The sequence below is a fragment of the Trachurus trachurus genome, assembly GCF_905171665.1.
Source record: "Trachurus trachurus genome assembly, chromosome: 11".
Lineage (NCBI taxonomy): Eukaryota > Metazoa > Chordata > Actinopteri > Carangiformes > Carangidae > Trachurus > Trachurus trachurus.
This window is the reverse complement of record NC_139904.1, coordinates 17,696,952-17,719,703: the sequence shown is the minus strand read 5'-3', so window position 1 is coordinate 17,719,703 and position 22,752 is coordinate 17,696,952. Positions and strand designations below refer to the sequence as shown.

The window sequence follows — 22,752 nt, the reverse complement described above, 5'->3', positions numbered from 1 at the left end:
AGATTAGCCACTCCTCCGTTAACGTTAGCACACGGATGCAGGCAATGGTAGCTAACAGCTAGCTGGTGGAAACATGGCTGGGGACTGGGAAGGTTTCGCGCTGGAGAAAGCCGAGCTGCTGTCCAGCCGGCTGAAGGAGCTCCTGTCTTCGGGGCAGGGGTACATCCAGGCCCAGTTCGGGGTGGATTTGGGACTGAAGCCCGAGCTGTACCCGACGTGGGTTATCCTGTCCACGGCCGCGGTGGGTCTGCTCCTGCTGCTCTGTCTGTCCTGGGCCGCCGCCGTCTGTGGACGCGGCGGTCTGTTGTTGTTTGTCGGGAAAAAGCGCCGAGGATCCCCGGTTGCTGTCACCCAAAGCGGCGGTGAGCCCGTCGCCAAGGCCGGTCCAGTCAAAGCAACGAAACCAGAAGAGGAGCCGCCGCAGCAGCAGAAGAAGAGGAACAAAAAGAAAACGGTGGAAAAGGAAAAGGTACCGCAGCAGGCAGCGTTAGCAGACCGACTGTCGAGTCACGGTGTGTCAGTCAAAACAAGTGCGTCTGTTCGGCGGAGCCCAGAAACAAACAACACAAGTGTTTCACTGAGCCCAGTTTATAATATTATTTATTAACTTACATCCAGAGAGAACCGGTTCAACGGTTACGCCAGTTACTTATGTTAACGTTAGTTAGTTGGTTAGCTAACTTAGCTAACTAGGTTGTCTTAATTTACACACATTTAGCCTAATTCACACAAACCTTACAGTGTGCGTTGTTATAAACGCTATGAAATGAAGCAAACCAAAGACCCAAATCACAAATATGATGATGAAATAAAATAATACTTCGCGGAAAAGCGGTGGCTATCATGCTAACTAGTTACCAACTGACAAGCCAAGTCGCTAATTATAGTTTAGGCTAACTAACGTTAGTTAAAACAAGATGGAGCAGCAGCTCTGTCTGGCTCTGGTTGATGATGAACTGTTTATTGACTGACACGAGGTTTTCACACAAACAGGATTGGTATGAAAACGCTGTTATGTGGTTTACATTTGAGTCCAAGAGCCGTTTTGAAGTTCCTGTGTCACAAGGGTTAACGTTATTGATCACTGATTGACTCCTGTCTTTAGTGGTCTTTAGAACAGAGTTATTGATTCATGTAAAAACATCAACATTCCAGTTCAAATTCCATTCCAGTTCAAATGTTGGTTTGTGAACTCTGATTCATCGTGAAAGTCTTGAAAAATGAAAGTTAATATAACTGTTTGTTTGTTTGTTTTTCAGAATCATGTTGCTACCAATTGAATTAAAGTGTGTGTAAAAAATCTTGAAAGTAAAATGTAATATGGGTGAACTGATTTCATCAGCAACATGAAGTAAATCTGCGGTCTGTCTTCCTCCTCCAGAAGTCTCAGTCCAACGGGCAGCCTGTGACTGTTGCTCAGGAGGAAGTTAAAGTGACTGAGGTGGTTTCCAAGACATCCCCTCAGATCAAAACTGAGAAGGTATGTTCAAGCTTCTGCTGCCAACATGAAGGGGGCCTCAAACTGTTGGCGGTTGGGTGTTGGGTGTGGGTAGCATTGCCAGAAAGACTTCTGAGTCATGCTCAGGTTTCTTTAAAATTTTTGAGACAGTTTCCTTTTCAGTGAAATATAACGGAAGCCTATCCGTCCTTGTCAATTGTTCCTGTATGGCAAGGCTACGTGATTGCCATTAGTATCAGCTTTTTATAACCCCATCCTTCACTTTCATTTTACTTTTATTTCTCTCTGTCCACAGGTGCAAGGTGTACAGGCCCCAGCGCAGGTGAAAAAGAACAAGAAGAAAACTAAAACAGACGTGAAACCGGCTCAGTTTGTGACTACAATTGATGCCAAGGAGCCTGATGATGGTGAGACTATCAAGGGAAATTTCACAACTTCTCATTTTCAAACTGACAGTTTATTTATACCCAGTGAGTGGATACCCATCACATTTCCCAGTCTCTGCAACCTGTTGACGTCTTCAGCTGTGGGCCAGGTTCTCGGTTAATAGTTATTTGTGTCCGCCAGGTGCGTGGGAGACCAAAGTCAGTAATCGAGAGAAGAGGCAGCAGCGCAGGAAGGACAAGGGCCCCGAGGACTCTGGTAGCTCAGGAGGTGTGGAAGCCCCCAAAAGCCATGTGATAGCACCTGTAACTGCAGCACCTACAAACACAAAGAAGAACAGAGGAAGCCATGGTATTCATCTAACAATAACACAATAATGTTGTTGATGTTAAAATATAGAGGAGAATATGAGCAGTGATCAAAAATTTGGATCATTAAAATGTTATGTCCACTTTGTTTCAGAGTCACAGCCTTCAAGAACCACCGGAAAGGTGGATGCTACCAGTGGAGGTAATAAAACCGAGCTGAAACTGTGTGACTGAGGAGGCTTTGTTGTTATTGTTAAATAAAAAAAATTGATTAAGCTGACTTTAATTAAAATGCACAATCTGTTTGACTATGGCTATGTTTACACGGAAACGATCTGAACAGAAAACGCAAAAGAGGCGCTGTGTTCTCACTTTTTATTTTGCGTTTAGACGAGCGTTTTTGGGGTGGAAATCTGCGTGCATACGGTGACGCAAAAGTCTGTGGTATCCGACATGTTTGTTGTTATTTGATGAAAACGCAGAGCAGACTTTTGCATTTTCACCCTACATGGGGACGCAGCGGCGGAGCATTTTTAAGATTTCCACTCTGGAGGGTGGTTTCATTTTTTTGCGTTTTCTTTTTTTAGCATATTTTTTGGGGCATTTATGCCTTTATGGATAGTACAGTTTAGACAGACAGGAAACGGGGAGGCAGAGAAAGGGGGAGTGACATGCAGTAAATGGCGCCCGACGCGGGACTCGAACCAGGGCCGACTGCAGCAAGGACTGCGTTTTTTGCATTTTCAAGCCCCAAAAACTCCGTCGCCGTCTAAACGAAAGGCACATCCAATTAAATATTTTGCCGTTTTCATCTGTTGAAATGGACATGAGCGTTGTCGTGTAAATGGGGCCTAAAGGTTGTTGCTGAAACTTAGACACTCTGACTCTCTGTATGTCTTCTTCCTCAGTGTCCTCCAGCTGGAGAGAGGAGCCGTCGGTCAACGGTGTAAACTGGCCTGACATTTCCATGAAGCTCCCAGGTCAGATGGCTGCAATGGAGGGAACCAAGTGGAGTAACATGCCCACAGCTTCACGTTACAGGGGGGCAGCTGAGCCCCAGCACTGGACACAGGAGACGCAAGGTATTACATTGGCAGACCTTTCTATACCACATAAATAAACATCAATAGAAAAAGCGGCAGTAGAGCATAACACAGCAGAACAGTAGGGAAACATTAGATTGTAAAATTTACTGCTGTGGCACTACTCAGCATATTGGACTTGAAATGAAACAATGAGTAAGAATTTAAAGATGTTTTGAAGGCAGCTACATCCACCTCAGGTGAACGGTGTAGTCCTCATAGTCAATTTTATGACTGTGTAGTCCTACTTCTCACTGTATTTAAATGTTGTCATTGTCATTAGGTCAAAGCAGGCTACAGAAACAACAAATACATGGTGCCATTGGGACTGCCAAAATGAAAAACGTTAAAAAAATTTTTTAAAGAAAGCGGGGGAAACAAAATCTGATCATAGTCATTTACAAGAGCCTGTCCAACTGAGCCATCTGCTGGGTTGAACTGGTGCTGCAAGAAAATGAAGATCGATGTGCAAAGGAAGTTCTAAAGATGCTTTTATTAAAACTTAAACTAAAAAAGTGGCGGTGTTAGTATGTGATGAAACTCTAATAAGATTATAACAACTGCTGGGTCAAAATGACACACTGAATATCAATTGTATATATAATATTTATAAAGTGACACACCCAGAGGGTTTATAACAACCAAGTTAAGACTCTGTGTTTACTGTGATGCTTCCAGTTTTGATATCTGGGGATATGAATATAAATACTACCAGGACCGTATTCCAGCTATAATATCTATGTAAATCTGTGTTTCCAGCAGCATGGAGTGGCATTGAAGGACGTAAGACTGAACTCAACCCTGTGTCCTTCTCCATGCGAAGACTTAACACCACAGGTTTGAATAAATGCCAGCTGATCACCTCATCTTCAAGGTTTCTTATATCTGTTGTCAGTCGTAGCTGGTTTAGCTGATTCACCTCCTTTCTGTCTTTCATAGAACGAGTGTCCACTTCAGTTGAGCTGCAGTGGACGGGCCACCCAGATGTTGACGATCAATGGTCTGCATTCAGTAAGTGTTGCAGCAAAACTTCCCTCGTACCACACCCTCCTTAACAACCCGCCGCTTGTTCAAAAAGAGAGGAACACCATACAGGATTTGTCTGAACAGACATCTTGATGTGAATTTTGCAGATGGGATGGCAGCAGCGGATCCCAGCTCTGACTGGAATGCCCCAGCAGAGCACTGGGGAAACTACGAAGAGCCTCCTGTGTCGATGACGGTCGTCACCCCTCCACCGAAGGAGCAGCCTCTCCCCAACAAGGTTGTTATCAACTCTCAGAGCAACCACACAGAAATATGTACTCATAGTGTCTTAAATCAGGACCTGGAAGTGTCAATGACATGTGAAATCGGCTTTAGCAAGTCTGTATTTCAGTGTTTATCCTTAGATCTTGATTACTTCCTGCCGTGGCCATTTCTTTTCTTAGTTTCTAATCTTAGTTTTCAACTAAAATGATGTCAATGTTGTTTTTTATGGCAGGTATCGGAGGATGAGAAGGACACAGAGGATCCATCTGGAGGAGCTGCTAAATCCAAGAAGAAGAAAAAGAAGAAGAAGAAAACTGAAGAGGAGGCTGCATCTGAGCCTCAGGCAAGGAAGACAAATTTTAGTTACATTAGTATATTGCACTAAATTAAAAAAAAAAAAAAAAAAAACTGTCATAATGAGGGTATTGTTACGCAGTTTTGTTAATGTCTTTGTTTGATTGTAGGTGGTAAACACAGCACCCCAGGTCAATGCCGTGCCCAAACCCCAAGAACCTCCAGTGATGGCCTCTAAAAAACAAAATCCCAGCGTCTCTCAGAGTAGGTTTCACATGTTCTGACTCTCAATCTCTCAATCAAAAGTCTTTGATAGTAAGTTACTGTTCCAACTGTTTCATAATAATGACTTCAAGCTGTAGTCTATCTTTTTACTTTTTCATACTTTTCTTCGAGGCTCAATCAGACACTATACTGATTGTACTGTGAGATTTATATGGAAATGGTTCTAAATACAACTTTCTTTATTTTAAATTTTATTTTTGAATTTGCCTTCAGAGAAGCCGGAGCAGGTTGTGGATCCTCCGAAACCCTCTCAGAAGAGGAAAGCCAGAAGAGAAACATGAAGTCACATCACAGGTCCAAACAAAACATATGCAAATGATTGTTAAATGTGTCACATGCAATAATTACCAGGTACACACTCTGTTTCATACATTTGATACAAGTACAGTTTATCATTTACCGAAACGAAAACGGAAACAAGCGGTAGATATCACCTGCTTGGCTGAATATAGTGGTGAAATGTGGTCCTGTGGACTGAAATCCTAACTAATTTGCACTATTTGCTACACTGCAACAAGAGTGGCGTTTCAGGACAGATAAACCTGCAGTGAAAGTACATGTTTATGTAATTATTTTTCAAAAAACAAATGGCATCAAATTATTATTATTATTATTTTTAGTATATATAAGTTCATACTATTTTTAAAACATAGATGATTTTTCTTTATTTTTTATTTTCAGTAAATTTTAAGTTTTAATGGTATCACAAGGGTGGCTGAGCGAAAAGGTTCTGGGTTCAATTCCTGGGCCCGGGGCCTTTCTGGGTGGAGTTTGCATGTTTTCCCTGTGCCTGAGTGGGTTCTCTACAGCTACTCCAGCTTCCTGTCCAAAGTAGGTTTATTGGTGACTCTAAATATCCCATAGGTGTCAATGTGAGCGTATGAGGATTCTTTGTCTGTACTCCAGCCCTGTCCTTTGTTAGCTGGGATTGGCTCCCTGTAACCTTGCACACACAAACAGTACAGATAATGGATGGATGGTAACACACATTTTTATTCCCCAATATGTTGCACTAATGTTATGCCACCAAACTGGCGATGGCCAGAGCTGAATTTTCGTTTTCAGATTGTCCGTTGGTATATCCATACGTACCATTCTTGCGGACGTTGTTTTTCAGTAATGCCTGGGCACAACGTCTTCAAATTTGGCACAAATTTGGTGTTCATGTGAAGGACATGGTTTTGGCCTTGTGATTGGCAGAGGCATACAACTGCAAGGCAGTAATTGTAGTTTTGTTTGTCTTGCTGGTGCCCACAGAAATGTGTGTGAACAAGCTGTCATTGCTGGTTTGAAAATCCACCTTAAAGGTTTGTTTTGTTATTATTTTGAATTGATTTCTAGAAGGAGTTGCTGTGATTATCCCCCCTCTTCATTCTGGCTGTGAAGTAAGAGCTTTGTAGAGCAGAAGAGACAAGAGACAAAACACCTTTGGGTTTATGCACAGATGCACTGAACTTCAGCCAAAGCTAATAGTCTTGAGTTAAGTTACTTTTTGCCAAATTGATCGATTTTCTTACTGATCCATGGTAGCATGTAAGTTCGCTGCCGGACAAAACACAGGTTATCAACTTCCATGTGACTGCCAGGACAACAGCGATCCTGTTAGTTGTGACTGAACTTTAGAATGCACCGTGTATTTTGTAACGCGTTTCCTGAAGTGCTGGCGCTATAAAGGTATTGCTACATCACTAGTATGAACAAGAGTCATTTTAATACTCCCAACCTACAGCTCATGTGGAAAGACCTTAAAAAAGACACACAAAAAAAACAATCTTGACCTTTTGAACGTAAGACTCACAAAAAATCTACTGTATTTGAGTGCATGGGCTTTAGTTTGTAAAGGTTTGGCAGCTGTGGACACAGGTTGAGTTCCACGTCAAAAAAAGTATTGTTGTTTAAGGAGAAGACTTGTAAGACACTGAGGCTACTTATTCAGCCATAAACTGACACCTGAGAAGTTGTGCTGTAAGAAAGTTCTGGATCAACACTGAGACTGTTATGTAGAGAGCACAGTAACTGATAGGAACCACCAGGGGGCACTGTAATGTGAAGAAAGGGAGGAGGGTTTGTTCCATAAATCAGTAGCACTGCTAAGTATTGTCCCTTTACTTTTAGCATTCTGATCGCGTCTGTATCTGACTAGACTGTGTGTTGACTTTTCTAGAGATTTAATGGTTTCTGTGATGATTTTTTAAAGACATTTTCTTCCAGTTTTTGTGCTAGAAAAAGCCATGCCATATGTACAGATTGTAAGGGCTTTTTCCAGTTCTGTGATTGCACTGTGCAAAAAGTTAAATTGATTTTTATGTCAATTAATTGTTTTTTACTACCTTTTTTGCGGAATGTGAAATCTGTACCTTTCTTTTTTTCTTTTCTTTTTTTTGGTTTGTACCTGACTTCCAGGATATTTAATATGATGGAGGGTGGTATGTTTTTTGATGTAAATTGATGCTGAAAACATATAATATAGAGATATGAAATGGAGCAGCTTTAATTCCATATCAAAGTTGGTTTCAAACAACACACACAATTACACATATTTAAAAGGAATTTAATTCCATTGCCTTAACTTGTAGATATATAGCGTTGCCGTCCTTTTTTATAGTTTCCATCTAATTGCAAGTTTTGATGTCAGAATAAATTTCATCTTGCATGACTTTGATAATAGTACTTCTGTAAATGAAATTAAATGAATGATCTCTTGCTTTAACTGTTAGTACTTGGTCCTGGAGTACCACTCAGTGTAAATAGCGTAATAGTTTTTTGTTCGTATTTTTTTTTTAAGGAGACAAATTGCAGCTTTTCTGTGGTCATCCAATGTATGTTGCTGGTAGGCAAAAAGCCCTAGTGCATCATGGTATTGATCAGCTGGTGGTGGTACATGATTGTTAGTAGAAATGTTAGAACAAAATGATTTGTTGCTGTGGCTTCAGGCACCTTTTTTGGGGGGTTATTTTTTTAATGTTGATTAAGATGATTCAATCAATGTATTTATATACTTGTCTCTAGGAAATGATTTTTGTGAATCATTTTGTTTACTGAGGAGATACATATGATATTTCTATGTCTGTTTGTTTAAAATGAAAAATAAATAAGAAATGCTTGATATCACCTTGTCCTAATAGTTCTGTTTTGTTTCAACTATGGTTTGCATATTTTTGTTTTTCTTGAATCATGTTTTCACGCCTAGCTAACCTTACATCTGAATTATAGGCATATTCATTCATTCAGCACAAGTCCCCATATGCAATACTGATAGTAAATGGTGCTTTCTCCCTGTCCACTAACATGTTGATTTCACGTTTTCTGTCAAACTAATCCTAAATCTGTGATTAATACAATGAGATCTGACCATGGTGCTCTTTGGTGCAATCTGTGTCAGCAGGCCTGTGATAGGCTCCGGCTGCAGTGACCCTCCTGAGGCCAAACCGCTGCCCCAGTCAATGTGGTGAGGCAGTCGCGTGGCACGCTTACAGATACAGAGCCTGACCTCCTTCGCCTCATCTCTCTCCATCCCTTATCTCTCAGTTCATTTTGGATTTACCAGTTTTTAATCTCTCACAATCTCTGGCTTGCTCTCCATTCACCTTCACTTCACAGAGATATCACGTTTTTTCCATTCCTCACTGGCTGGCGGATTGTCGTGATTATTGTTTTTTCTGGTTTGTGTGTATGAAAGGCAGATATGAAGGTCGCTCTGAAATGGATGGCACTGCGCTTTGCTCAAAGCCCTGCTATGAGAATCACTTGCTAATGCGTTTTTTTTTTTTAAAGATCCATCTAAAGTCCCTGTGTCTAAAACCCACATAATCCTATGATGTGAAACAAGTCAGTGGAGTGTGGCGACATTATACAGCCAAACTGATGTATCAGTGCACCCAAACCCTAGCAGTGGGATTTATTGTTCTCCAGCACGCCTGAGGTCTGAGATTAAAGGGCTTTAGACTTCCGGTCATTATATTAAAGCCTTTTCTATATCTACACACATGTGTCTGTTTAACAATGACAACATGACATACAACTTGACTTGTCATTAAAACAGGAAAAATCACTTTGACATCATCTGTTCTGATTGCACTCCAGCATTTAAAGAGGTGGCAGTCTCGTCATTATTAAGTCATGGCGAGGGGAGGAAAATCCCCTAATGTGATGGTGATGCAGTCCACCCACCAGAGCTTAGAGCTGTGGTCACTGGTCCATCTGTCAGGCTTGGTTCAGGATGTTTGTACGGACATGGGGAGAGTTTCTTGTTCTAACACCACAAACAGACCGATCTCCAGCTATTTGATCTAGTTCTGAAATGAAAAACATTCATGACATCTTACTAAATCTCAAGAATAAATTGGGCCGTAACATTCTGTAATGGATTTGACTGAAGGCCTACTTTCAGGAGGCTGTGACTCACTTCATAAAAAGGCTTCAAACAGCTGCACTGGAGCACAGCCTGATGAGCCTGTGAGGGGGGCCTGAAGGCCTCACTGACTCCTTGTGCTCCCCCCGGTCTGTGCAGAGCGTATAGCAGTGCCAGAATAATACATGGCCCTGTATACATTTGAGTAAACAATTGAATGCAGAGATGTGTCTAATTTAATTATTATGAAGGTCTTGTGTATTTGTAGTGCATATGAATAAGTTAACTTACTATCAATCAGATCAACACAAACCCAACCCAACAAACCACACAGTAAACCTCCACTTGAAATTTACAAAGAAAGCTAAATATTAGCAATAATAGAACCGTGCCATACTGATGATATAATAAACCAAACTCCTTAACACCGCTAACGCAGGCAACTATCTTCACAACTTTCATAGTGTGACCCACAGTCTGTCACTTTTTTGTGTGTCCTAAGAAATGTCACAACACAGCAATTACAAGTTAAAAGGTTCTAAAACCTGGACCAGTTAGGAGCCACATTAGGCCAAAACGACCAAACAGGACATCAGTTAAAAAGCCAAAGTACAATTTCAAAATGATTTAAAATAAACTATTTCTAGTGGGCTGGGCTCTCGCTGGTGGCAGCACAACCTTCAGTCACTGGGGGGATGGATCACAATAAAACCTGAGTAGGGTAAGAGAGGTCTTGTTACCTCAGCTCCGTGGTTATGCTCTCCTAGCTTGGTGCTCCAAGGGGCTCCAGTCCATCACAGATCCACAGAGTTCAGTATTTCAGACCACATTTTGGGGAGTTGGACCTCCCATAACCTGCCAATCACTATGGGGAGATTTAGGTGAGTAAGGGGAGCAGAGTCAGTTTTCTGAATTTGTAGCGCAACTGTATCTTTAAAAGTGTTTTCTTCAGTTGCAGTGCATTGAGCTCTCTCACTGTACATTACTGATGATTTAATTATTTTTCAAATAAATATAAATAACCTATAGTAATTGGCCTGTGTGTGTGTGTGTGTGTGTGTGTGTGTGTGTGTGTGTGTGTGTGTGTGTGTGTGTGTGTGTGTGTGTGTGTGTGTGTGTGTGTGTGTGTGTGTGTGTGTGTGTGTGTTGTGGACTTTACTGGACCTTTAGTTTTTCTTTGGTTTTTTTTTATGAATGTACACACCAAGTGTGAATACACATTTGTCATGTCTTGACTGTTTTGTTGTTGTTTTCAAAATTTATGTTGGCAATAAAATTAATAAAACATTGTTTAAAATAGGAGATAAATCCAGACCTGGCCTCAATTAAAAAAAAACAAAAAAAAAACAGACACTGTGATTAAAGGAGAAAACTTTAAAAACATAAACATTTTGTATGCATGTATATGTGTGTGTGTTTGTGAAGCATTTTGAGGTCCATCATCATCATCATCATCACCATCACCATCCAGCGCCTGGAGCCCTGGTCAAAAACCTTCCGGTGGTCACGTGACTCGGGATGAGCCAGATTAACGGCTCTCTCTCTGTGCTCTGTGCGGTTGCCAGGGGAGCCGAGCAGAGCGCTTCACTTCTCTCGCTGCTGAAACAGGCGAAACAGCGGCTCAAACACAAACACTACAGGCTCCTCGGATGTGGCGGTCCTAGCAGCACCGAGGACGTCAACTGGCTGCCCCCTCGTCTTTCTTTTCTTTTCCGGACCTCGCACCACTTGAACAAATTATTTCGACAGCATTCATGAAACAGCTTTGAAATCCAGTGCGGGATAATAACATATTAGCTATAAAGAAAAAGATGATTTCGCCGTGGGACCGGTGGTACTCGACGAGCTGCTGCCTCTGCTGCCATGTACGGACGGGCACCATTATCCTGGGGATATGGTATATGGTAAGTCCGATTTTTTACAGTATTTATCACTCGATGTCAAGCCTGTATGTCTTCACAAATGGCTAAAAATGGTGGTATATGCGGCGAAATGTGCACAAAATATGAAGCGTCAGTGAGTTTAACAGCGAAAAGCTAAGTTAGCTAGCTGCTGTTTTCTGTTTGTTTGTGGGTTCATTTGTGAATTGCCATTTTGAGGATGTCCTCGGTTACAGACGTGAAGTAGCACTTTTAAACTACAGTGTCTGTTTATTTGTCACCAGCATTAGCTCTGGAGACTTGTTCCATCACTATTCTGTCCCATTTCAATCAAATTTAATCGTGTTAACAAAACGATGCCTTTACTTTCCCTGGCTTTAAGCTGCACTTTCCCCCCCCTCATGTTGAATTGATAACTGTACCAGTCCATCCTGTTTGATCTGTCCTACATTTGTACCGGTTTAAATATAGGGGTTTGCTTCTGTTTTTACCCGCATGGGATAACCTAAAGTTTTAAACATAGTCCAGTAAGCCTGGTAAATCCCTGACCTTTAGTAAGCGTTACCCCCCCCCCCCTCCTCTCTCTGTCTTTGACCCTACTACTACTACAAGTCCCATCAAATGGAGCAAAGGCCAGAAAAAGCAATAAATACCTCTATAAATAAAGATGTTCTGACGTTAGGTGAAATCTAAAACTCATAAAGTAATTTTGTCTTTAATGTTGTTGGTTGGATAAATGCTGCATGCAGTGACCCCTTTCAATGACCCTGCATCAGCACCAGTGTTTCATATTATGCCAGTATTAGATCAGATTGGTCCATTTTAGGAGGTACAAGCCATTTGAATGTCACCCTGGGCTCTATTAACTGTCTGTTTTGATGTTGGAGGCTAAACTCTTAAGCCCAAAATGAGCAGACTAAATGACAGATGGACAGAAGTCATCATTCTCCATGGCCCCTATTATAATGTTTCGTTGTCAGCAGTAGACCTGTGTCATTTTAAAGAGTAACTAAAAGTCTTTAGTCTTAACCTTCCTAGTTTGCACTGATAGATGCTTTTATTTTGATCTTCAGTGGTGTTTTGTGTTTATTTGACATCTGTGTTAATTACATGAATTATGATGATAAGATTTATTTTGTTTTTTATGTACTTATGTCAGAGAATTGCCACAGATAGAAAACATTTTTTTAAAGGTTTAACTATATAGATAGGACAAAGTATCTGAAGGTCAACCCAATAATCTTCACTATTATCAAAAATATTTTTAATTTCCTTACAGCTCATCAATGCAGTGGTTCTACTCATCTTGTTGTCGGCTCTCAATGACCCAATTCAGTACCGCTACCACCTTACCAGCTCTGAGCTGGGGACTGACATTGATGTCATGGACGATGCAAGTGAGTGCAGCTCATCCCCTCATTGTTACCTGTCCGACTTGGTATGAATTGTCGACTAGTGTGATAGATTTTGTGGCGATGTCTTTGTTTATATCACTGCAATCTCATCATCCTTTGGTTTATCTTTCACTGCCTCTCAGAAACTGTGATGGGTTATGTTTTTGTTATTTTGTAAGAGGTGACAGACAAAGTTTGAGAAAATAATCAGCAGATAAATCAAGAATGAAAACATTTGTGTCTTGCAGCTGTTTTCTACCGTTCAAAACACCCATTAAAGATGAATCACCGCAGATTTGCTTTGGAGGTCTGCTTTATTTTCTAGTTTTAAAATTTCATCTAGAAGGATTAGGGGTTAGACAGTCGCATCTTTTTAAATGCAAATTGCTTCCTCTCGGTGATAGACTTAAAAATCTTATTTTACCTAACCTCTCAGTGCCGCTCTAGGGTTAAAACACATATTGAAGTGGCTGAAACAACAAGAAAAAAAGACCAAAACTGTGACATTAATTTGTTTCCAGTACAGATTCAGCTGATGCATCTAAGTGACGAGCTAGAAAACAGTACAAGAAGCCAGTACGATCATGTTTCAATCTCACTAACACATTGTCAACATGTATAAAAGATAGTATTGCGTGCTTCTTGAACAGAGTTAAAATGTTTGAAAAGGAAAAATGCCTCCTCACAGTCAACATTCAAGCTATAACCAAGACACTGTATCGACCAGAGTCCTTGAAAATATCATTATACAGTTTGAAGGCTTGGTAACAATATTCTTTGGATATATTATATATATATATATATAATATTTCCAAGCTGTGCTCTGCCAGAGAGAGCTCGTTAAAAACAACAGCATGTCCATGAAACCCCATGTGTTTCTTCATCTCTTAAAAAAAAAAAAAAAAAAAATCTCTCTCTCTCCTCTCTGCCCAGCACTTCTTTTCCCAGAATGCTGCTCTCAGCACAGACATGGCTGAGTAGGCTCTGCACCATAGTGAACAAATCAGAGTGCATGTGTATTTTGAGTGCTTCCCCTCCAGCAGCTATCATCATCAGAGTCGCCTCTGGAACGCCACAGACCCCGTCACTGGCTACTCTGATTAAAAATGACTGCTCTAATTCTCCGTCGGATTAAAACGGCCATCTTGACTGACTCCCCCCTTTTTAGAAAGCGTTGTCGCTTGTGCCGCGTCAGTCAAAAGATTGTGAAACAGTGGGGAGAGGATGGAGCTAAGCTGTTGTCATGGTTTTTTAATAGGCAGGTGTCAGTCCCACCAACATCACTTTGATCATACGCAGAGAAATCCTGAAATTAAAACTAAGATGATACAGCTGGGGGTTTGAGGCAAACGGCAGTGCATCATCTGTGCACGTATTGTTTACACATGTAGTGCATGTGTGAACATGTGCTTAGGATGTGTGGAAGGGGATTAAGATGGAAGGACGTCATCATTTCCTTGGTCTATCAGTACAGTAATAATTACTGTTAGATGTGTGTGTGTGTGTGTGGCGCTTTAATCGTCATGGAAGTTGTTTTCATGACGATGATCTGCAGCTCCTTTAACTGTGCGTGTTCGAACGTCCTGTCTTTGGTCTCATCACTTCTCACAGCTGCAACGTGAATGTGAGAAGGGTGTGAAATTTAGTCAAATTTAGCACCTCTTGCATAACAATTACCCACGTGCCGATCGTGTTTTATCCAAGGCAGATTGGGCGCTAAAAATAGTCGGGTTACTGAAGGTGCTTTGTTCATAAATCCATGTCCCCATAAAGACTATTTGATTACATCAGTGGATTCAAGGTTCCAATGAAGTTACGTGTTTTCTGCTGTTTTCTCACTGCTAAACTAGATTATCTGTTCTCACACAGTTGTGTTTGTGTTTTTCTCTCTGCAGATATCTGCATAGCCACTGCAATATCCCTGCTTATGATTCTTATATGTGGCATGGCAACATACGGTGCTTACAAGGTAAACAAACAAACAGAAATGAGAAATGTTTGCAAAGCCTTAAGATGGACTGATGATCAGTAACCGCTTTATGAACTTCCTAACCTTTGTTCTGTTTTTTTCTATCTCTCCTCTGAAGCAACACGCTGCTTGGATCATTCCATTCTTCTGCTACCAAATCTTCGACTTTGCCCTTAACACACTGGTAGCCATTAGCGTGGTGGTTTATCCCAACACAGTGCAGGACTACCTCCAGCAGCTGGTGAGGACCGTTTCACTCTTCACAGTCAAAAACGCAGACCGATTCAACATATTTATCTGATAATTCTCTTTGATGATCTCACAGCTATTTATTTCATTTTCCTCTCTCTACCTGTCTTCCTTCAGCCGGGGACATTCCCTTACAAAGAGGACATCATGTCCACCAACAACATGTGCCTAGTTTTTGCAGTCCTCCTCTTCATTGGCTGCATCCTCTCCTTCAAGGTGAGCCGCAAAGCAACAAATCCAGTAGTTTCTGTTTTCGGACAAACCAGAGCTACTTTCTGTCAGTGCTGCCGGCCCCGAGAGCATGAGAACACCCATGAGTCAGTTGACAGCTGACATGAATGAGCTTCTAACTTTCTCACTTGTTAAGTAGAAGGTTTAAAAAAAAAAAAAAAAAAAAAAAAGTAACTCTCAGGATGCATGAAAGCCATGAATCATTGATGCAATCCTATTCAACAACGGTTCATTGTTAAGTTGTGTGTTTTAGACACAAAGAGATAAAAACACATGGGCTCTTCTAAAAGGACACAAATAAAAAAAGTAGTCCTGTCTCCAGCTGTATTAAAATACTGTGTATGTGAGCACAGAGTGAAGAGAGAAGCAGAATCAGACAAAGGGATAAATGCAACTGGCCTACGACGTGCTACAGTCTTATACTGGGTTTGATCTAGTCTTGTTTATAGATATGCTCATCACATTGCAATGTGATTAAAGCAATTAAGTTTCACACAGTTTTGCACATCTCCTCGCACTATGAACCATATGGCATGTATAATGAATCTGTCACTGTGAACTTTTCCATTATCAATGTTCTTCACGAGATTATCGCGCAGTTAGGGAGCGGCGGGTCAGGGACAACAGGAAACCAACTCCCGTCAAGCTAATTCCCCCTTAATGCATGGATGATTCTCCAGGCGCAGCTACGCTCTGGGGCTCTGGAACGAGATGGAATATGAAGTTGCAGTCATGTGTACAATCAGATCAAGTTGTTTCTCCTTTAAGCTCAGATTGGAAATGTTCTCGGCAGATATCCAAAGCCAGAGCCGGGGTTTTATGATAGGAAGCAGCCACTGGAAGACAAACTGCCGGACTGGCAGAGAGAGAGAAGGGTTATAAATGTCACCACTCAGACGCGCAGAGCTTTGTTGCACAGCATATGTGGCGTGGTTGGACTGCTCATCGCTCCAAAATACAAAATTAAAGATTAAATCCACATGTGTCCTTGCTAAGACCTTGCCAAGCAAAATCAATAGAGCCCAGTTTTTATTGATGGGCTGCATATTCAGTACAGTTGCTGCTACTGTTGCCTTTAGTGATGATAGTTGAGTGAGTCGGCTGGGAGGGGGGCCAGATCTTTAAACCTCAAGGACGCATCCGGTTGTCAGCACAGAGGCAGCACCTGCTGAAGTTTCCTGCAAAAGCCAAAATCCTCTACTCGGCTGCATTTGGCAAAAATGACGGATGCAGACAGACAGAAGGAAGTAGAGCTGAAGAGAGAAATGAGGCGAGATAGGAAGGGAGAGGATGCAGCAGATACAAAGGTGTAAATAGACTGGAGCTCGGATGAATGAATGAAGAGAGATGGTATGACGTACTGTAGAATATAAACAGCCAAGATCAGACTGTGCAGCACAGCCCCTCTGCTACAAAATGTTAATGTACCTCACAAACATAATAACCATTTTACTTCAAGGACAGAACAAAAATGTGATGTTTTCCTCTGGTGTTGCATCAATATACAAGATACAGCCTGTTCAGTCAGCCAAACAAAATAAAAATGACTATGGAGTGAACACTCATTTTAAAATGATTTTTTTTTTTAAAAAGAAAAAATGCGCTGTTTTATTTGATCAAAATAACAAGTTGAACTGGTTCTGTCCTACTGTTTGCTGTGTTAGCAACATAACGCGTTGTGTTTCTAAAGGTAAAATTGTGCAGCGCTGCCGTGCATAGTGGTTAAGCTGACCTCAGTTAAGAGTTGGTGTCACAGTGAGGAGGTCACCTCAGCAGATGGTAAAGTGATTGGCTGGCAGTCTGTGTGGCGTCCTGGTTGGTTGGTTGCTCTTACTGCTGGCAGAGGTACCGACTCAGCAGGCTACTCACACATAAACACAATGAACCTCCTGTTCTTCTGCCAAGTCAGACAAACCTAAACCTCAGTGCAAGGCACAGCCTCCCTGGAGCAGGAGATGCCTGTTAAGTTGCTTTTGGTAAAATCCTGGAAACATTGAATCACTGTGTGTGTGTCCTTACCCATCTCAAAGTTCCCAAAGATAACTGTTATTATATCACAGTTTTTTATGAGCTATTGATATGACGCATCTCTGCTGTCATCATCCCTAACCTTGGTGAATGGATGAGATCATAGCGAGCAGCATCAGTGATAATGAAAAGTGGAGACAACGTGGCTAAAGGTCATTGTGTTGTGTGTGTTCTTTGTTTTTCTACCGGGACAGGCTTACCTGATTGGCTGCGTGTGGAACTGCTACAGATACGTGAGCGGCAGGGGCACCACAGAGGTCCTGGTTTATGTCACCACGAACGACACCACGGTGAGTCCGACTCCTCATCAGCACCTCTCAGCTCCTCATCTCAAGGACATCCTGAACCCCTACCTTTTCCCAGATCATGATATAATTACATTTGCACACTATTGATTTTTTAATACAGTTTTGGCTTATAAGCTTTCAATTTATTAGAGCTAAAGCTTTGGAAAAGTCACTGTCATCACTATGTGAAGCACTTAAACTTGAACTTCTGTGTGTCAAATGCAAGGCTCAACCTCTAGAGCTCTACTAAAACAGGACTATATTCACTTTTCATGTTATTGCAGTTAAATGAGTTGATACCTCTAAATGTACAAGGTAAGGATTCTAGGTATAACTTGTAATGTAATATATTTCATATAGCTACATAATTGTGCTTAGAGTAGCAATTTAGACTCAGAAAAATAAACATCTTTCATTTTTTAAATTCTCAAACCGCATTAACCTCAACCTACTTGAAGAGTTCACTGAATCCGTTTAACGCAAGAAGATGGGGATGGTTTTCTATTCAGTGTGGGAAATAATTTCTGTAATAAGATATGCCTTAAACTGTTGCTTTCGTTATTCGTAAGCCACATTAATAAGAGATGGAAAAGCACCACCTTCACCTCACAGCCGAAAATTGTATCGACTGTTTCAAATTAAGAAAAAAGAGAAAGATCAGACAGTCTCAAACTGAATATATGTTGAAATCTCTTTTGTATCAATCTTAAAAAATAAATAAATAAATAAAAGTCCTCAGGTCATTTCACACATCAAATAACTCTTTAATTTCCAAGAGGTTCAGGTTAGTGTGGTCCTGCTACTAGAATAGGCGTCATGTCACAGTTTCTACATACAGCGACAGAGTAGTGAGTAGTGCCGACTCTGCAGTGTAAACAGTCCAGATCCTTCTGCGGTGCTGTTACTGTAAATCTCCCAGTGTTGTCACCGTAGACTTGTTGGTGTCAGTGCAGTAGGTGCTGTAGGTCATCATCCCTACGTGTGATTGGCCAGCTGGTTGTAGCCTGTGTCGTTCATCCCTCAGTGTTGACTCACGAAGCTTCTCAGAGGCTTTAGCATAGTCATGGTTTCCATTTGTCTGTCTGTAATCCTCCACACTGATACATAAGACATTAATCTGTCTCACACCCGCTGCCGTCTCAATGCGTAGCTCTTCATCTGTCTGTCACTTTGTCCTTGTGTTGTCACGGCCGCGGCTCACTGCTGACGTTTTTCACCTTACGAAACGGACTCTACAGGCAGGAGCTTATCCAGCAGGGTCTGATATCCTGTTGTGTATCATATGGCCTTTGACAAATACTGAATATGTAATATGTGCCGGTCTGGTTCGTCCACTGCAGGTATGGTGGAGAGCAGACATGAGAGGGAAAGAAGTCCTGTTTTCATCAGTCAAAAACACTGTTGAAAAAAATACTTACCAAAACTAGATGGACTTTATAATTGTAAAATCGATTTAAAACTAGATGGATTAACAATTAAAGTGAAACCGACTATTTTCAACTACCCCTCAGGGTTTTCAAATGGTTTCCTGTTCTTTATTGCTGCTTGTTCTGCTTGGTGATCCTTCTGATTAAGATCTCTGGTAGACCACAACATTGCTTTATTAAAATAGCAGGGTGGCTATTAGCACCATGTGCTGATCTTTCATCTGACTCTTTGCCTTAAGGTTGATTTCTGATCCAGCACCAATGACATCTTTTTTTCTTTTTTCTTTTTTTGGGATGTGCGTGCCTCCACTTCCAAAAAAATCCATAATGTTTTTAGCAGCCCTGTCAGTCTCTGCAGCAGCCCAATATGTGATCCAGACAGTATTAGATAATCAAAATGGAAAGTAAAAAAAAATACAATAATCTTAATATGTAACTTTTCTAATTTTTTTTGGAATGAAAAAACTAACAAGGGAACAACAATAGAAATAACAAAACAAAACTTCTAATCTGTTTTTTGAAAATAAAGAAAATTGTAAAAATGACACTGAGCTTTATTTATGTATTCATACATTTTTACCAGTCTTTGAATTTGCCATTTGGCGGTTTCAGTTCTCCATAAAGGAGTCTGGGCTGGTTTTTATAGGGATTAGAAATTAAATGTGAATTTTAGGATTAGAAATAAAATTTGTCACCAAGGTGAATTTTAAATCATCAAATTACACACAGCGAAACAAAACAAAAAAGCACATTTTCTTTAAAACAAATATATTAAAACATTTTTCAGTGTAGTTAGCTTATGAAAACAGAAATTTACTGTTAGTATACATGTTTTTAAAAAAATCTACTTTAATCATGTAAAAACAAAACAGAACACAGCAAATAGCGAAAGTAAGTGGGTCAAAGTGAAGGCCACAGAATAAGCTGAGTGAATTTTAATTAGAGAAGTGTCAGGGGACAGATAGAATCTACATAAAACAAATATCTGGGGCTCAGGACTCTCGTATCGGCCTGAGCAGTGACGATATGGTTTTATCATGACGCTCCTCTCTCCGCACACAGTGAAGAGTGAATAAAGTGCTCCTTCTATTTTTACTATTAGAAAGCCAGCAGTGTGTCTAAATGGCTTTTTACAGCCTCGAACATCAAGTACCCAGCTGCTTATCTGCCCCGCTTTTATATAAATGCCATTAAAATGCACAAGGGTCGTCTCTCTCTCTCTCCCTTTCTCTTTCCTCTCTCTATATATCTCTGCCCCCCCCCCCCCTCTCTCTCTCCTCTTCTGGACACGTTACATAACAGTCTGCTTGTCCGCTTCATTTCAAATCCTCCCCGTGATGTGTTCGCCGGGCCTCCCTGACTGTTTCACAATTCAATCCCCTCAGAGAATATTCTCTCTCTCACTTTCTCTCTCTCTCTCTCTCTCTCTCAGTGAATTAGCAGCAGGGCTGGTTTTATAACACCATTTACAGAGAAAGACCTCTGGTAGAGAGGAGGCAGCGCGGCCTGCAGAGCAGAGGGATGTTGTCCTTCCAGCTAGTAATGCCTTCTATAGGGATGGAGGAGCATAAAGGGCTGGGAGGAATCGGGCAGAAACATGCAACAGTGACTCAGGCTGTGTGTGAAATCACTTCCTGTTGACTATACAATGAACTAGTTTACTGTCCGAAAACGTTTACACAACGTGAGAGTATCAGCATGTGAACTACTCAAACACAAAATTATGATTTCAAGCATCCCAACTGTCCTTCACTGCTCACCGTTGATGGACGACTTTGTCCCTATTACAGAGGGATTAGTGAATGACTAAACACAGCAGTTATTTTGGACACAGCTTAACATGAGGCTACATAACTTTTGCTTAGCAACAGCCTCTTTGATCAAAAGTTTAAACTGCACACTAAATAGGGAAAAAGTCATTGAACAATATAAATCAAGATGACTTTTAAAGTATGAAAATGATGTCAGTCACAGTTTCCCACATCTTCATTTTGATTAAAGGGATACTTCACCCATGATCGATAATTCACCACCATCATGCCAAGGAAGGGTTTGGAGAACTTTCGGAGTTATCAAAACGCTTTAGGAGTTCCAGGGCGGTCCGGCTGGCAAAGGATTTTCATATAATGGCAGCGGATGGAGTTCACTTTTGAATCGTCCAAAACGCACACTATGAAACATCCAGATACCTCCATACTGCTCGTCTGTACTGACCCAAGTGTCCTGAAGCCACGACATGAAAAAGTTGTTAAGAAAAAATTAATTTGATCTGTTTTTATCCTTGTTGTAGTAGTAGCTCCCAGTTGCTCTGTTGATGTTTGTGCGCATGCGCGAGATTTGCTGCGAGATGTTCGTTGGTTGTTGTAAACCATTGGATGTTTGATGTAAACACGGGAGAACATCTCGTAGCAAATCTCGTGCATCTCGTGTCGCCACTGGCAGCTACTACTACAACAAGGCTAAAAACAGAGATCAAATTCATTTTTCATGTCGTGGCTTCAGGACACTTGGGTCAGTACGGACGAGCAGTATGGAGGTATTTGGATGTTTCATAGTGTGTGTTTTGGACGATTCAAAAGTGAACTCTATCCGCTGCCATTATATGGAGATCCGTTGCCAGCCAGACCCCCCCTGGAACTCCAAAAGCGTTTTGATAACTCCAAAAGTCCTCCAAACCCTTCCTTGGAATGACAGAGAGTAGAAAATTGGTGAATTATTGATTTTGGGTGAAGTATCCCTTTAAACATTTTCACCACTTGCTACCATCGGTACCAGTTTAATTTGCTCTTACCATGTAGTTTAAATCTCAGAAAAGTGGATCTTTGAGCATCAATAGTTGATGGTCTCATCACAGGTAGTTGTGGAGGATGTGCGGCCAATTCAGGAAAATCCAATGGTTTAAAATTGTCCCAGTTGAACTGTGTAACTCATAACGGAGTTTCTCTGAGTTTGGACTGAGCCTCTTTTTGGTTCTGTCACATTTCAGGTCCTGCTGCCACCGTACGAGGAAGCCATTGCCATTCCACCCAAGGAGCCTCCTCCTCAGTATATGGAGGCGTGAGATACACGCTCGATGCTGGACCCGATACCCCAGACACCCCTCTACTCCCCCAAACGCCTCCCACGTCTGTCTCCTACAGTAGGACTCTGGACTCTGGCTGGACCATGTTGAAAAACCAAGGAAAAACAACGTCTTACATGATTCCTGCCAATCTTAGATTAGACTAGACTCACCCTGAGCCAGTATCGCCACCAACTCTGCCCCTTCCGCCACTCACTCCTGGTTGTTGTGACGTATCCTCCTCCCTTCTCGTCTCCTCTGTCCTCCTCGAAGGACAGCATCGCAGCAACTTTGAGACCGCTCCCTCTTGGCAGCTGCTGTCCCCCCTGGCAGCATCTAAACTCTCGCACACCCTGAACACTCTGTCCCAACTTAATTTGCACTTTTCTTTGAGTGAAACGTGCACCCACCGGTCTGGCCACCAACTGTTAACCCCCAATACTGTGAATCTCCCTTGTGGTCTTTGTCTAGAAACAAACTACCTGAAGAGAGATAGTGACAGAGAGAGAGAGAGAGAGAGAGAGAGAAGGAAAGCGACGTACGTGATCAGTTATGCAAGAGCACTTTTTTCAGAAATTGACAAATTTCCTTCATTGAATGTAATGTTGGGGTATTTTTGTATGACTTTTTTGTATAACAGTAAAAACCGAGAGAAAAAGAAGTGAATAGTGAAAGGTCGTCCTGTTGTGATCAAATATCATCTGTGAACCGATGTAGCTCGTCCTGCAGGAAATCGAAAGAAGGTTCCCTGACCAATAACGACGTCTTCCTTTTGTATCCATGTAACACACTGTCTGTCTGTCTGTCTGTCT

General features: G+C 41.4%; 2 protein-coding genes across 3 annotated transcripts; both read left to right on the top strand.

Moving 5' to 3' along the window:
- Positions 1–17: 17 nt before the first annotated feature.
- Positions 18–8,165, top strand: mtdha (metadherin a). 2 transcript variants are annotated; one of them, XM_083981965.1, is made up of 12 exons: positions 18–469; positions 1,382–1,480; positions 1,755–1,866; positions 2,027–2,194; positions 2,306–2,353; positions 3,060–3,233; positions 3,996–4,070; positions 4,173–4,244; positions 4,367–4,497; positions 4,717–4,827; positions 4,949–5,042; positions 5,277–8,165. In XM_083981965.1, exons 1-12 carry the CDS (start codon positions 74–76, stop codon positions 5,342–5,344), a joined length of 1,548 nt encoding a protein of 515 aa, XP_083838091.1. In that variant the 5' UTR covers positions 18–73; the 3' UTR covers positions 5,345–8,165. The 2 variants fall into 2 exon arrangements, with proteins under 2 accessions (XP_083838091.1, XP_083838090.1); XM_083981964.1 differs by having other exon boundaries at positions 3,993–4,070.
- Positions 8,166–11,060: 2,895 nt separating this feature from the next.
- laptm4b (lysosomal protein transmembrane 4 beta) lies at positions 11,061–21,990 on the top strand. Its single transcript, XM_083981787.1, has 7 exons — positions 11,061–11,318; positions 12,574–12,691; positions 14,584–14,657; positions 14,776–14,898; positions 15,024–15,122; positions 17,360–17,455; positions 21,866–21,990. The coding sequence occupies exons 1-7, from the start codon at positions 11,226–11,228 to the stop codon at positions 21,938–21,940; spliced, it is 678 nt and encodes a 225-aa protein (XP_083837913.1). The 5' UTR covers positions 11,061–11,225; the 3' UTR covers positions 21,941–21,990.
- The last annotated feature ends 762 nt before the right edge of the window (positions 21,991–22,752 follow it).